This window comes from Seriola lalandi, unplaced genomic scaffold (assembly GCF_002814215.2).
Source record: "Seriola lalandi dorsalis isolate HSWRI2012SDOR001 ecotype SW California unplaced genomic scaffold, Sedor1 jcf7180002054861, whole genome shotgun sequence".
In the NCBI taxonomy this organism is placed as follows: Eukaryota; Metazoa; Chordata; class Actinopteri; order Carangiformes; family Carangidae; genus Seriola; species Seriola lalandi.
In genome coordinates this window covers 4,210,806-4,226,553 of record NW_019525414.1, presented here as the reverse complement: position 1 = coordinate 4,226,553, position 15,748 = coordinate 4,210,806, and the positions used below count along the sequence as shown (strand labels likewise).

General features: G+C 43.0%; 2 protein-coding genes across 2 annotated transcripts; one reads left to right on the top strand and one right to left on the bottom strand.

The window, feature by feature from the left end:
* Positions 1-1,188: 1,188 nt before the first annotated feature.
* atxn7l2b (ataxin 7-like 2b) lies at positions 1,189-6,741 on the top strand. The gene is made up of 9 exons (XM_023427438.2): positions 1,189-1,351; positions 1,930-1,998; positions 2,099-2,414; positions 2,890-3,131; positions 3,363-3,445; positions 3,615-3,826; positions 4,418-4,595; positions 4,849-4,970; positions 5,629-6,741. Exons 1-9 carry the CDS (start codon positions 1,255-1,257, stop codon positions 6,368-6,370), a joined length of 2,061 nt encoding a protein of 686 aa, XP_023283206.1. The 5' UTR covers positions 1,189-1,254; the 3' UTR covers positions 6,371-6,741.
* Positions 6,742-7,833: 1,092 nt separating this feature from the next.
* Positions 7,834-15,198, bottom strand: amigo1 (adhesion molecule with Ig-like domain 1). The gene is made up of 2 exons (XM_023427635.2): positions 14,699-15,198; positions 7,834-13,624 (listed from the first exon to the last, which is right to left on the bottom strand). The coding sequence occupies exon 2, from the start codon at positions 13,519-13,521 to the stop codon at positions 11,983-11,985; it is 1,539 nt and encodes a 512-aa protein (XP_023283403.1). The 5' UTR covers positions 13,522-13,624; positions 14,699-15,198; the 3' UTR covers positions 7,834-11,982.
* Between the last annotated feature and the right edge of the window lie 550 nt (positions 15,199-15,748).

The following is a 15,748-nucleotide window of genomic DNA, read 5'->3' as shown; positions in this document are numbered from 1 at the left end:
ATTAATCAAACAAAAGAGATATCACACTTCATAGATAATGTTTGCTGCAGATCGTCGCTGTAAAATTTGTGTAATGACAATAAAGACAATTTGGTACCACTTTATGATTAAATTTAAAATCTTTAGATTTTAAAGGCTTTATGTGTTGTGATTAACTACAGCTTCTATTAATCGTTACTGCTTTATAGGTCAGTTTTAAGTCATTGATAACAATAGGTTTTGGGTTGCCAGGTTGTGGAAAATCCTCCTCCAGCATGACACTTAAGTAGCCCTTAAATTCATAATGGAGCCCCCCCCCCCCCAACCCATCAGTTCTGCAGTAATAAATATTAGGAATTAATTAAAAAAAGATTACCATTTTCTCACTTTCTAATAAATCATATTGAATGCAGTTATATATAGTTAGCCATTAATAAAGGCTAATGGGTTTTTGTAGTAAGCGATCATCAACAGTTAGTCAGTCACCTGTAAATGTTAATAATTCATGTCTGTAGTAGCAGATCTTAATAAGCTAAGATTTTGGAGAAAATCCATTTACAAACCATGAACAACACCGAGCATAAAAAGTGTCATGCTGGAGGAGGATTTTCCAACTGATCTATAAAATGTGGGCTAAATTATTTATTCATAAGTAATAGAGTCATTAATTATCTTTTATAAACCTTTGCTTATCAGGAAGTGGTAGACCCCCCTACAATTATTTTGCAACAGATAGATAGATAGACAGATAGACAGATAGATAGATAGACAGATAGATAGATAGATGGATAGATAGATACTTTATTTATTTATCCCCTTGGGGAAATGCATGTTTTCAACATCTCATTATTAGGCTAATAATAATAATAGTAAATAATAAACAATAATAGTTCAATTAGTCCCGGTGAAGGGTTTGTCAGCTTTGATTTCCCTTAATTCAATCAAAACTGGTCACACCACCTCAATGAAACCCCTACAATATCGTAACATTTTAAACGAAAGGCCCAGATTATGATGAAAATAGGGGAACTGAGGAACATCCTTCTTGGTCCGGTGCACACAGAGGAACAGGCTGTTCCACTGGAGCACACTGCAGACAGGTCGGCTGTTGATGTGGCGTTATTTTGTACACAACACCCGCAGGCTGTGCAGTCTACGGTGCACGGCCACACCGTTTCTTACACATCTTGGGTTTAGCCTCGGCAGCGAGCTTCGTGACGCGGGTGTGATGCGCGCGAACTGTCGGTGTCACCTCGTGAACGCGCAAGAGCAGCAATGGCCGCTTTGAATCGGCGAAATCCTAATCTCGACGATTTTGTCGGATTAAACTGGAGTTGTTGGGTAGATAGGGTGAATATTTTACCATCTGACGGTGAGTCGCACTCCCTGCCCCAGGTGTGGTTTCCATCATGTCATAGTGTCAATGTCCTGTGATTTATTTGTTGTTACATACACACACAGAGCGGCATAAAGCGCAACCCAAACAAAAGACCTACTGGGTCCTAGTGCAGGGTGGGTTTGCTAACAGTCTGTACTGGCACTAAACTAAACACAAATGTAAGTTATTGTTCCTTAGACGTGGAGTAATGTAGTGATAAAACACTTGCTAGTAAACACAAGGCGAACGTCTCACCTGTGGACAGGTAAATTCACTGTTAGCGTTAGCCCGTCAGCTAGTGTCACACTAAAAACAACACTACTTAAGAGGGATTTGTCCAGCCTGCGAGCAGCGAAACTGACCGGCAGACATTAGCAGCTGCCGGAGCAGATATGAGGGAAGCTGCAGCACAAGTTTGACGAAGCACTGACTTTTAAATTCATGTATAAAACCCGTGGGAGTACCCAAACCTGGAACACCGGCTGATGTGAAAGACATGTTCCAGGTTTATCTCAGTAAACCTGCTTAGATGTGCAGGCATCTCATGCTGACTGTTTTTGCCTTGCATGCAGCTGGGTCTACTGAAGACAGCAGCATGTGTGGGGGGAACCGATCTGAGACCATGACCCTCAGGAAAGAAGGTGAGGACCCAGAAACATTGACAGTATTCAGCATCATTTCACATAGATCAATCCTAAAAATAATTTCATTCAAAACTCTGTTGTGTATTTTCCTCTACAGATATGCATATATATGGCCACTGCCCTGCACATGATGAGTTTTATTTGGTGGTGTGCAGCCACTGTGGCCAGGTGGTGAAGCCTGAAGCCTTTGAGAAGCACTGTGTGAGGCGTCACGGTCCGCTCACAAAGATGTGTGGCCAGTCATCTACTTTGGCGCCACAGCAGCGACCTCGGCCTTGCCGGCCTCTTTCCAATCTGTCCTCCTCTAGAGAGAGACAGAAAGATGGCAGACATCATGAGGACGCCAACCCACCCTCAGCCGCGTTACCTGCCCACCAGCACAGGCCCAGTAAGGCCCAGAGGGAGGCAGTGAGGTACTGTTTAAGATTGTTCACTTTGTTTGATATTTTATGAGAGGCTCAGCATAATGGTTGGTTTGTGTTGAACTCAGTCCTCCTTGCGTCCTTGTTATTTATTTGTTGCTTTGTTGAATGATTACAATTGTGGGTGGGGGATCATAATGTTCATTAGAATCATGGAGAGAAAAATCAGAAACGCTTTTAGTTTTATAATTAATAATAAACGCCATAATTCTTTGCAATGTGGCTTTGTTTGTATATAAGTTCAATATGTCACTGACTCAGCTGCAAAGCATCCACACACCCATGTTCACATAGAATGATGTCTCACATACAGAACGCTGTGCACTCTGACCCACGTTCGAAGCTGTAGTTTTTATTCCATCTGGGTCATGCGCAAACCACAATTTTGTCACTTACTGTATCTAAATTTCACGTGTGAATCTCATAAGTCCGTTCTGAAGTGTTGCTTCTCCCACCACCTCTTCAGTTTGCCTTCAGTGGAGAAGTTCCCTCAGGAGAACCATCCCCACCCCCACCACTCCTCGTCCACACCTCGCCTCAGGGTTCCTCCGCGGCACGCGGGACCCCTGCCCCCTGGCCCCTGTTCCTCTTCCACTCCCCCGTCAGAGAGACCTTCTGTGCAGAAGTCCACAGCTGGACAGTCCAGTGAGTCTCACAGTCCTTCGCGGGGAACGAGAACCTACAGCCGGATTCATAAAAACATAGACAGTATGTCTGCCGTTTATACAACTTCTGTTGTTGTTGTTTAACTATCAAGACTGTGTTAGAAGTATTTGCATCCTACTATAATTGTATCATATGCAGAATCATTTTCTATTATTTGGTTGTAAAAAAGAAAATGACCATATGTTGGTCTGTAATCTCCACCAGCATGGATCATGTTGACTGACTGTCTCCTGCTGTTACTCACAGACTACTGTGTTTGCTTTTTTCCCATAGAGAAAGAATGTGACCTGAACAAACACTGCAGAGTTCTGGATCCAGAAAGGAAGAAGCCGGGCAGCCAGGAGCTTATATGCAATGTAAACTCTCAGTGCCTTTTCCTTTTACCCAATACTGTTACCAGTATCTTTGTTGTTGCTCATTATTAACAGAGACGTGAGCGCTTTGTCTGCGTTTGTCATTTGATGCAGAAACATGAAAGGTTTTATCATTTGTTTGGGATGGGACGTCTCTCTTCTTTCTACACAGACTGATTGCATCCAGCAGCAGCAGAAAGCACTGGGAAGGGCTAAGAGCTTTGATCAGCTGGCAGTGGAGCAGAGAGCGGCCTCAGCAGGTCGAGATATGGAGCAGCTTCTTGTCAAATTAAAAGACAAAGAGCAACATTTGGAGGTTTTCGAAGAGAAAATAACAACTCAGGGCAACAGATACAACTTCAACAGCAACTGCCACATTCTCAGGTATGGAATACAATTATTTACATATTAGCAAAGTTATGTTATTCACTCAAATGCCTCCTGCGCAACTATCAAAAATTGTCATTGGAGATGAAGTTCATAAATGTTATGCCTCCATGCTGGCAACAGTCAGAGCCAGAGGCATATTGTTTTCAGGTTGTCCGTCCATCTGTCCAATTCTCCTGGACACGATATCTCAGTAAGGCCTGGACAGAACTTCTTCAAATTTGGCACAAATGTTCACTTGGCCTCAAGCATGAACTGATTAGATTTTGGTAGTCAAAGGTCAAAGGTCAAGGTCACAGTGTTCTCACAAAACAGGGTTTTGGCCTTGTGAAGGCAATATCTCCGTAACGCCCTGAGGGAATCCCTTCAAACTTTGCACAAATATACACTTAGACTGAAGGACGAACTGATTAGATTTTGGTGGTTAAAGGTCAAAGGTCAAGGTCAGTGTGACCTCACAAAACACTTTTTAGCCATTACTCAAGACGTCACACAGCAATTAACCAAAAGGTGAGAAGTGAGTGGCGGAGGCCTACAACCACGAGGCGGGAATTGTAGTTATTTTTGCGTTATTTTGCCTTCATGCAGGTCCAGGGATTCACAAGAAAGCTTTCCAGAAGAGGAAGGTGACAGCACTGTAGAAGTGGAGGTACAGCCTCCCTATCCCTTCAACCAGAGCCTGCTGTCAAGCGAGGAAAGTGAAGATGATGAGCAAGAGGAAACTACGGACCTGCCTGCCTCACCCTGGCACCCCAAACCTCTCGGGGTGAGTGGAGAAATACACGAGCACAGCAGCAGCCAGTAGACTGGGATTTTTGTCAGAAGCTGACTTCAGAAATGTTTAAAAATAAATTTGTAGAATCGTTTTAAGAGGAAAAATGAATTGTAGGCTAAGCAGCTGTGATGTATGAATTGGAAAAACACTTTGCAGATTTAGTCACTGTTAAAAGTGGAATTGTATTTGTCTCCAAAGGACACTGGAGTGTGTCTGTGTTAATGAAATTGTCTCTGTTCTGTAGCTATGCACTTTTGGATGCCGCACATTGGGTTGCAGCATCTTCACCTTCGACCGCCGTTTGCATCACCTGCAATTTGCCCTCAGTGCCATGTTGGAGCACCATGTCAGCACACACCTGTGGAAGTGAGTATCATCGCTCCATATCGCAGACATGGCACCTATCTGTTTTCAGCAAGGTGAAGAAAAGAGTTGCTCAGTGAGCTGATAGACGTCCAGGCAGACTCCAGTGTGTGCATGTGTGTGTGCTTGAACTAGACGCTGAAACCACTGCAGGGCACTGTTCTGTTGCTGAATCTGGTTTCTTCTCTCCAGAGATTAAGGAGATATTACACATAAATAATCATTAGAAAATGCATCAGTTTATTATTGATTAAACATCTCTTAGACCTTTACGAAATTATTAATTATATGATCAGGAATGGCCAGACTTGATCTGATACCCTTACAGAAATAAAACATCTTAAGCGGATGGAAGGATTGATGGCATTACCAGGTTTCACTACATCAGACAGATTCTAGAAAGACTAGTCCTCTCCTTCAAGTGTGTTTAGAGGAGGAAATATCAGAACTTAAGCAAACAGTTGTCTGTTATACTCAGTTGCAGGGATCCTGGCTAACATCTGGGAGTTTCTGTCACTGGATTATCTATGTCATAATAAAATGATCCACCAGAACCCATCAGTGAAAGTGTTTTTATGCCTCCATGCCAAACATGATTTTGGCCGTGTGAACGCAATATCTCCTAACCTAATCAGCTTCATGTTTTTCCTTTAACTTACAGGAAAATGCCTCAAGTATCATCAGGTCTCAGGTCTTGTCATGTCAAACCACCACCAACTGTAAGGACTGCGGCTAGACCCTCCCAGTCCACTGGCTCCCTCAGTCTCGAGTCTACCTCACTGGGACAACTGGAAACCAAAAGCAGTCAGCACAACTCTCAGAGTACCAAACCGCCTTCCTCCACCTCCTCTGCGAGCTTTGGGCCTGGCCGACGGGGCAACGCTGTCGGGCGACCAAGCAAGGCTCAGCTGAAGGAGGTGGCCCTTATGCAAGATGCAAGTACAGCACAGAAAGCCACCAGGCTGCCACACAGCAGGGAGGATAAATCCTCCAGACACATCAGGGATCCCCCCCTCCAGGAGAAGGCCCAGCCACACATCCCCTCCTTTCAAGGACCAGCCACTGTTACCTTCTCACGTGGAAAGAAGCCATGTCCTCCTCTGCCACTGCAGCCCTCAGAGAGACACTTGTCAGGTTTGGAGAAGCGTTCCCCTTTACCTGCGACAACCCACTGCTCCCCCCGCAGCAGAGGGAAGCCCCCAGGAATTCAGCAGAAGGTGGTGGGTTATGATCACAAGGGTCGTGGCCAAAAGCGCAAAGGCAGCAGTGAGCAGCCCCCCCTCAGCTCCTCAGTATCCAGAACCTCCAAGTGTAAGCGCTTGTCCTCTCCTTCCCGCTCCAGCCTCCTCACCTGGAAGGGAGAGAATATTGGTTCTTGCCTGGAGAAAAGATCAAACTCCTAAAGAGCGAGTGGACTCACTCACCCTGCAGGTAATAGGCTGCAAACACTCAGTGTTTTTTTTTTTTGTTGATGCAGATCTTGTCCTGTAAGCATGAAACGCCTGTCTGTAGTATGAATGTCTGAATATGTTTTGAGGAGTGTGTTTGTCCACATTTATTTATGTCTTCACGTTTTTATGCACAGACATCAGGAATAAGTGTTTGTCTGCATTTTACTGTGTGTTTATTTTTGCAAAATGTCTTCTTTTCTACATGACTAAATGTCTCACTTTATTACCTGTGTAAGAAAATAAAAATACCTCAACGTACTAATTATGCTGCTAAAATGAAAAGTCACTTCATGGCAAAACAAATAAAAATTCTTGAATCCTTATAGCCCTGTCTTATTGTTTTACTGTGGGTCTGTACTGATGGTACAACGCCAGTTTTGCTCAGTTTAGTTTACTCATTACTCTTTTCCCCAAAAGATGAAACTTTGATAATTTTTTTCCAAACACCAGATGGTAAAAATCAATTAAGTAACTGGGCAGAAATCTTTGTTTTGACCTTTTAAATGTAAAATTTTTATGTAAGTGAAAGAAAATCTACAGATCTTCTCGAATACTTCAGACAATCATCACAACGATTCCATATACACAGTATATGCGGCTTAGACACTGGGTGAATTATCCACTTGGAGGACCACAACAATTTGTTCATTTGGTGATACAATTCACCCAAGTACCCTGGACCTCTGGCTAATTTACCCAGGATATATGTGTGTATTTGGAACTGTTGTGCTATTATATCAAAAGTCATTGAGCCTGTGCAGTATTCTTTCCACTTTTATACAACTTCTGCTGCACCTGCCTTTTTTCAGTTATTTGAAAACACATTTTAACCATAATTTTTCAAGCTCAGATTCCTACATCAAAAGTAGTTTCAGATTTTAAGAAACACAAATTCAACAATAATTTGTTTAAATTTCCAAACTCTTCTATTAATTATCAAAGCAATAACCACATTTCACCACTAGATGGCGTCACGCCTTTAATATTGTCCCTCACAAAGAGCAGGATGCTGAACCTTTAGTCATAAGTTACATAAGCACACATTGTATAGAAACCTACACAGACTGTTCTGTTCTGCTCATGTGACAGGTAATAAAAATGAAGTGAGGCATCTTATATCTGTATCTTACATAGGGTGCATATATGGCGCTCACTGTCTGTGGATTAGATTTTCCATAAGGGGCTGTTTTTGCTAAAATTCTGTCCATTAGTTATAAAGGAAACATATGGTGTTTTGCCTAAGATATCCCAAACTCCTTCACTTATTGTGATCACAGACAGCTTTGTCCTAATTGGATAATCTGTCAGATACCAGCCATAAAAATCTAGAAGCAAATAACTAGAGGAACATTTCCCTGAAGATTATTTCTGGTAAAAGTAAGAGGCGGCAGTAAAAATGGAGGCAGCACAATGTGTAAATCTTAATCTTTTATTAAGTCAAATGATATATCAGCATTCTTTATTTCTAATGCCTACTATGTCGCACCTATCCTGCAGTCAGAAAAGCTCTTAAGCGTACCATGCAAAGCCATTCCACTAAGCTGCGAGACCTTTCAAGATTTTATGGCAGCGACTAACCAGCTCATCTTAGAAGCAGTGGTCAATAAACTCGGTGCTTTTAATGCTGTTAAAAGCTCCATTCTTGTCCTGCGGACACTTGTATTAGCACATTGTAGAAGCAGTGAGCTTTTAGCTCCACCATCTCAACAATGTTCCCGTAACTGCTACCACATAGTTAGATGAGTGGAGATAGATGTCGGGCAGTGAGAGACCACTCCCTTTTCTAATCTGTGATAACTGATCATTAAGGGAACAGTTAAAGTGCCATTACTGAAAATGGCAAAGGGCCTGTAAACTGCACAGATCTCTAAAACCAAAGCTTTTATCTTATTGTTGCTGCAAATGTGAAAACCTTTAAAATGATGCTTTCACATCGTATTACATTAGAACTTAAAATAGTCCTGAGAAGATTTATTTACCCTCTGTCTTCAAATCCATTCAAAATCCACGGTGTTTCAGGAATTCGTTGCTGTGGGTGGACAGATCTCAGTTTGCATTATTCATCATTACATCCTTGGCTTATTTATTATTGAATTCTTTGACTTTTCTTACAGATAGAAAGTTGTTGCTTTAATTGTTATAAAGTATCTGTTGGAGAACTCACCTCTCCACCTACAACACCCTAAAACACCATTCTCATAAAGCACTGCACTTCCTCCTTAAGTTCCTTATGGCTTTATGAGCGAAGTCAAACACTGACTGAAAAGAATTGGCGGCTACATACTCACTACCCAATGATTTCAAAACTGGAATCCTTCCTATGCAGTTCTTGATACACATTCAAACATATTTTCAGTTGAACCAAATTCTTCAGCAGAGTCAAGTGTAAAATAATCCTCTTTCAATAAAAAACTAAACCCCATCCCGCTTAAAAAATAAACATTTATGTCAAGACTTTGAATGTTGAAACAGCTAACAGTAGCACGGTGGCAGACGAAATGCAAAATGATCAACAACATCGGATTATACAAGAATACAGTCAGTACACTGGTAGAACATAGCAGTACACAGCTAATCAATACTGAACACAGAAAAGTGAATCTTAATACATATATATATACTGTATATATAGATATATATAGGAAGGCAGATTTGCTTTGGAGGGAACAAAGCCACTCTTCTCCTCTATGTTAGGACCTCCGATACCAAAATCACACAGTTTTTCTCTGTACATAACTGCAACTTGTATTTTGAGTGGCGTCCCACAGAAGAACACCACCCATTAGCCACGGCAGATTGAAGTGGTTTGACTCTGGGTTACTGCAGGGCAAACACATGCTATTCCTCCATGGTCCAGCGGTTCAATGTGTGCTATTCAACGGCTGCAATATCTGTGTATGATTTTAGTTTTTAGCTATTTCTGATTCTGTGACTTACATTCAATAGCTTGTCTGGCCTTGAAATCCAAAGGGGGTTTAGATTGATCCCACTATATACGTATTTCACTTCTAGAGGGCAAAACATGGAGCCTGGATCTCTTACAGTGTGGTGGTTTCTGCAGCCAGTCTGCAGTAGTTATAAATGTGGCTTTTTTTAAAAATGCGTCTTGTGGTATTTTTGCTGCTCTATATTTCTCCACCTGGTATTCCTATGTGTGAGAGAGTGGAATGATTCACACACCACCTCTCTGGTAAGTGTGACTTCCTTTTCTCACCCACACAGGAGATGCTGCGGTGCACACAGCAACTGTGAATATTTCACCAATTTTGCGTAAAAAAACGATTGAAATCAGAAATGCGTACATCTCAACATTTCAGAGCTGAATTGATATTTCTAGGTGAGATGTGTGTGATTTACATAACTGTCACCTCTACTTTTTCTTATATATACTGTGGTACTCTCTGAACTGGAAAACTCAAATTCCTGTATTATACTGTACTGTACTGTCGAGCCATATGTATCAGTGGGAGAGCAAATGTTCAGGAAAGCTCCAGGCGTTTCCCTCGTAAACAAATTACAGACTACTTAAAGGGCATCAGATTCATTGCCCGGTTGAATGATTGCTTTTGAACTTCAGTAAGGGCGACCTCGTAATGACAGAGGTACACAGACAAAGCAAACACATCTGGGCTGAATTGAGGCGGTCAGTGTACACGGAGCCAGAGAGAATGGCTTTGTGTTGCTGTGACTCATGATAACACACCTATCCTCTCATGCTCAGAGAGACAAAAACATGGAAAGCATGGGGGAAGCTACATCCCATCAAAAGATGCAATTAGCATTCGTGCAGGCCGAGCCTTGTTGTACTATGTCACGAACGCCACATAATTTAATGAAATCCCTCTTTCTGGTTTGTGTCAAGACACAGTCCTGTGTTTTAAACCTGGTTAATGAAATAAGCACAGCATATGATGTGTCTGGTAAATTCAATTCACAATAGATTCAATAATAGTTGTTGAGATGAAGGGATCCTCTGAAGGATAGTCCCCTTGTTACAAGAGGTTTCCTGACAGCAGTTAGAAACAGTAAAATCAGCTCTCTCCTGTCAAATAATGTACAGCCTCGTCAATATTATTCATAAGCCTGCTCTTCAGAAGGAACCCTGTAGGTTTTGTTGTGGCAGGCTCTAATGTTTACCTGCTAATACAACATACATAATTTCCTAACAACCAGAGGGCAAAACATCTCCACTTTTAATCAGTGTGACACTGGGAATTGTTCATCTCAGCAAAATGCAAGATTTAACACTTAAATCTGTGACATAATTCATGACGTAATGAAGGTTCATTTTTTCAAGCTATGTACATTAAAATATATCATGATTTTGTGTAAGGTGCACACTTTGCATACAGGGGAGAATACAATGAATGAAAGCTGGCAGCTTTCAGCAGGGGCTCGGTATTTCGCTTCCTGCTACAGCCTCGGAGAGAAACAAATATGACTTGGAATTCTACTCTGCAGTACAGTAAGTGGCACCTCAGTGGACAACAGCCAGGAGCCTGTTTGTCCTTGTAAGGACCATGGTACCTGTCTGTATACAGGATCGAGACATGTTGATAATCAGTCAAGACAGAATACTTCCCTGCGCCTTAATGTGTTGTTGTAAATCATGTAAGGCTTCAGAAGCTTCTTTTGGGTTACACTGTAGATGTGCAGTAACTAAGAGGCAATTATTTTTGATACGCAATTCATTCATACGCAGTGATCCGCCTCGAGCCGGTTAACAATTTGATACCATACATCCGTGGAAACTGAACCCTCAACATAGCAAAGAAAAAAAGGAGCTCTCTCCTTCATCTCTATACATGTGACTATGAATACGACCAAGGATGAGTCTGATGGATTATATCTGAGCGTTGGCTATGAATCAGGATGAAAATGACCTGCGATGGTCTCTTAATATAATCTTTCTGTCACCACTTTCTCGATATAAAAGACCAAACGTTTGATGAATCCACATTTCTCTAGGTTAATGACACGTGTGTTCACAGCCTGGTGACAGTCTATCTACGTCTCCCTGTGTTGATAGAGAAGGGGAAAATGATTCTAAGCTCTAATGTTTATGTCAGATGCAATCTATTCTAGTCCCTGTAATAAATATAATTATGAGCCAGCCACGGTTTCAATATATACTGTATGTGAACTATTTTTTAATCTAATTTCAGCCTGTGCATTGTATCATATGTATATCCCACACTTAAGCAACTTAATCGATCACTTCCTGAGTGCTGATATCAACAACATATCTTCCTGTTATTCTTATAAGACTTCAGTAGTTCCCACTGTCCATGCACACTGCCATTCCTTCACAGTATGAATATTAAGTGCTACAGATTAAAATGCTGGAAATGTCCTGCTTATTGTCCTCGTCGACAACAAGACAGTTTGTATGTTACTCCCTTTGTGATCCTCATTCGCACCTGCCAGCAACTACAGATGAACATCCTGCCTCCGTTTTTCTCCCACAGGTTCACAGTCACAGTTTACAGTAACTAAAACATGGCTCATGTTGTACCATATACATCCAGTCGTGCAGCATCCATCTCATCTCCTCTCATCTCCTCTCACACCACCATGGGCGTGTCTGAAAAGACGGAGCTAATGGACTCTGCTACTGACTTCTTCCTCTTCCCCTTCATAAGAGAACCAGCCTCTGCATCGAGGTCATCGTCGTCCTCATCCCCATTGGGGTTCAGCTTGCCGTTCTGGCCCTGCAAGTCCTTTGAGTCTATGAATGCCACGTGCCTGTTCAGCTCAGCCTTGAGCGCTGGGTCCTCATGGGTCGGCGTCACACTGAGCATGGACGAGTGGATGCTGTCCTCGCCCCGAGTCTTACCCTTGTTGGGGCAGCAGAAACAGCGACACGGCGTCAGGTAAAGGTACATGAGCACCAGCACCACGCTGGCCAGGCAGCCCACCAAGGTGGTGTACGCTGTGTTCAGGGTCTCTCCGCCGCCGTTCATGGTGAAGTTGTGAACCTTCAGCACCACATAGATGGTCTCATTGAAGGCCTCGCTCGTCGCAAAGCAAGTGTAGGTCCCGGAGTCCTCGGCCTTCACCGGACTAATCCGCAGACTTCCGTCTTGCAGGACTTTGGCAGTTTGGTTGCTTCCAGGTGTCACTTGCACGTTGCCAGGCATCGTCCAGGTCTTTAACATGTCCCTGTGTTTGGTGTCACAGCCCAGCGTGAGCGTTTGCTCCAGAAAAGCCTCTTCATCTGCCTCCGTGAATGTGCTGCAGTTCATACTGTCACCGCTGAGGTCAAATACACCTACTTTTGTTTTTTGCGGGCCAGGCAGAATACATGTGTAGTCATCTTTGAAGTCCACGGCAGAGTTGAGTTTCCGAATGTACCAATGGGCTAAGAGTGTGTAGAGATCACAGTGACACAGCAGAGGGTTATTGTGGAAGTAGAGGCCGTTTTTAATCCAAGCAGGCAGAACCTGGAGCTCATCAATGGGCAATATCTTGATCTTGTTGGAGGACACATCCAGGAGGCTAAGTTTCTCCAGGCGGGTCTTTTCCTTGACCAGCTCCAGGGGGAAGCGGGAGATTTGGTTCTGGCTAAGGTAGAGCTTCTGAAGGTTGCCCATGGTAACAAAGGCTGAGCGGTCAATCTGTGAAATTTGGTTATGGTACAGCAAGAGGACCTGCAGGTTGACCAAAGGCTCAAAGATGACCTCATCCAGCTGCTGCAAGTTGTTGGAGGACAGATCCAGGTAGCGCACGTACTTCACATTTACGAATGCCTCTGAAGACAGGAAGTGGAGACCATTGTGGCTGAGGAGGAGGTTATGGAGCTTCGGGAGCTTGATCGGGGTCCACTCGGATCGCAGCCGCGTTATCTCATTATAGCTGAGGTCCAGCACGACGGTGTAGAGCGGTATAGCAGTCGGGACGGTGGTCAGATTCATCTTGGAGCAGCTCACTATGTTTGAGGCGCAGATGCACGTCTTATGGCAGTTCAGGGCAGATCCCTCCGCCCCCGGAGGCCAAAGGAGGGCCACGCAGAGGGTGAGGAAGAGGCCCCATCTCGGACGCTTACTCCACTGAGGTAACGTTTCCAACAGGCTGTCACCTGTTCTGGCGGCAGGCTGCAACATCCTAGCAGTTGATCTAAATCCCGAAGAGGTTTACTACGATCCCATTCTCAGAAAACAGCATCGAAGAGCAGCTGGAGGATTCCCAGGCATTGCTGATTGAAGGCTGAAAAAAAGCAGAAAAAGGATGATAAAGAAATATTATTATTATTATATTATCATTAGATAGATAGATAGATAGATAGATAGATAGATAGATAGATAGATAGATAGATAAATAGATGTTTTGTAAACACAAATAGACAGATACAAACTGGGTGACAGATATTCAAATCAATACCCCAAAGGAAAAACCTGCATTTACAAAAGACACAATTTGTGTGTACAGAGATGTAAACAAAAGAGCTGCCCCACCACCACAACTCACATGAACTTGCTGTCACTCCCACATGGATCAAGTCTTTCACTACAGGCACTAACATTAGACAATGATGCTGCTGTTAAATGTTGGTTTACATCAAAACAGTCATTAAACATCAATTCGGTTCAATTATGATTCCTTTACAACAAACATTAATAATTGTTGTTTTTTTATTACTTATATGTAACATTGTTCCGAAGGCACAAGAAAAAAACAGAGTAACAACTATTATTAGCTGTTATTTATCTAAGTATTGAAACGACGTGTATTCATCGCTCTCTTTAGATCTCCATCTAAAACATCAAATCACATGTGAACATGCAGCATCACATCATGTACAGTAGCCACTGGTCCTGTCTGTCTCATCATAGCCTCCTCACGCAGATACTGTAGCCTACATACAGTAGAAACTTTCCTCTGCTGCTTTGCACAGTGCGCGTCTTTCCCTAAAATAAATACACACGCACACACACACACACACGGTACTCACGCTAACCCATGTGCATTCACACTCCTGGAAGACATGCATTGATTTTCTTCTTCTTCCCATTTTCTCCTTTCTCTCTCTCTCTCTCTCCCTCGCTCTCTTTACCTCTTAGACACACACAAAATAATGTTGTGCGTAATAAGATAAAGAGGAGGAGAGAAATAAAAGACATCAAAATGTGAAATCCTGCAAATATTTACGTGTATTCTGAAATGTCCTTGTCCGCTTGTGGAGGAGCGGTGCAAACGTTGCATTGCACCATTCTGTTGGGATACAAACGAGCACAACATGGAAACGTGAGCCGAGAGACGGAAACCGACAGAGACACCTACCTTCAACCGCGGTGCAGCGTTGTTGGCTTTCTTTCATTAAAACGGCTCCTCGTCTGTTTACAGTGTTGCTGTCCCCGTCTGGCTGAGTCTGAGTCTGCTGCTGAGCACAACAACGGATGCAGGGAGGAGGGAGAGCACTGGAGATAACCTCACCAAAATAATCCCGCTCCACGCGGCAAACAGTACCCAGTGCAAAATTACGCAAAAAAAAAAAAAAAAAAGGTTACGTAAAGAGCAGACAACACACGTAACCTACTTTTAACTACTGATAACCACCGATAAGAGACTGTTTTAATCAGCTCTCTTTGATTTCAGCGGAACATATTGCTCTGTATACACACCGCCGCGCGTCCGTCTTCTGCAGATAATTGGCGCATTTGGAGCAGGTCCGGCTCCCGTCGGCTCTCATCAGCAGCCATGGAGATAATTAAGAGGGAGCAGTCTGTAACTGGCAAGCTTCCCTATAGGCCTGCTGGCGTGTCCGTGCAGTGCTGCTGCTGCTGTTGCTGCTGCTGCTGCTGCTGCAGTAGTGGTGGTTGACGTGTTTTTCGGCAGAGGTCGTGCGTTCAAATCCAGAAGGCGCTGTTTATCTAAAAGTGATCGCATCAAAGATGCGCTGCGGAGACGCAACACTGAAAACCCATGAGAGCTGAAATGTACGAAAATGTGTCATTAATAGTAACAGATTTTAATGGTTTAAGACACTCTTAAAGGTTTATAATAGCTGCACGGCTGCACGGCAAAAAAACAAAAAAAAAGCTACACCATCATCATCATCATCATCATAATTACTGGTCTGTTATCTTGTCATTATTTCAATCCAACAACCTCATGGTCTGATTGCTTTATGCTCCCAAGAGGAAAACATATATCGACCATGTTGACCCTTTGACCTTTCACCTTTAGCACCATCATTGCTGTAGGTCAAAATACCCTGACCCCTTCACTCATACAGACACAACAGTTTATTTTTGTGCACATGCTCCAAATGTAAACGCTGGTGCTTTTAATGCCCTGTTAACCTGTCCCTTAGTACAGCCTCATTGTCAA

What these genes read in the sequence shown, in the direction of transcription:
- atxn7l2b (XM_023427438.2), top strand. Translation starts at nt 1,255, where the DNA reads ATGGCCGCTTTGAATCGGCGAAATCCTAATCTCGACGATTTTGTCGGA. An exon ending in GAATATTTTACCATCTGACG is followed by an intron (nt 1,352 to 1,929) that starts GTGAGTCGCACT and finishes CCTTGCATGCAG; the next exon opens with CTGGGTCTACTGAAGACAGC. An exon ending in GTCAGCACACACCTGTGGAA is followed by an intron (nt 4,971 to 5,628) that starts GTGAGTATCATC and finishes TTTAACTTACAG; the next exon opens with GAAAATGCCTCAAGTATCAT.
- amigo1 (XM_023427635.2), bottom strand. Translation starts at nt 13,521, where the DNA reads ATGTTGCAGCCTGCCGCCAGAACAGGTGACAGCCTGTTGGAAACGTTA.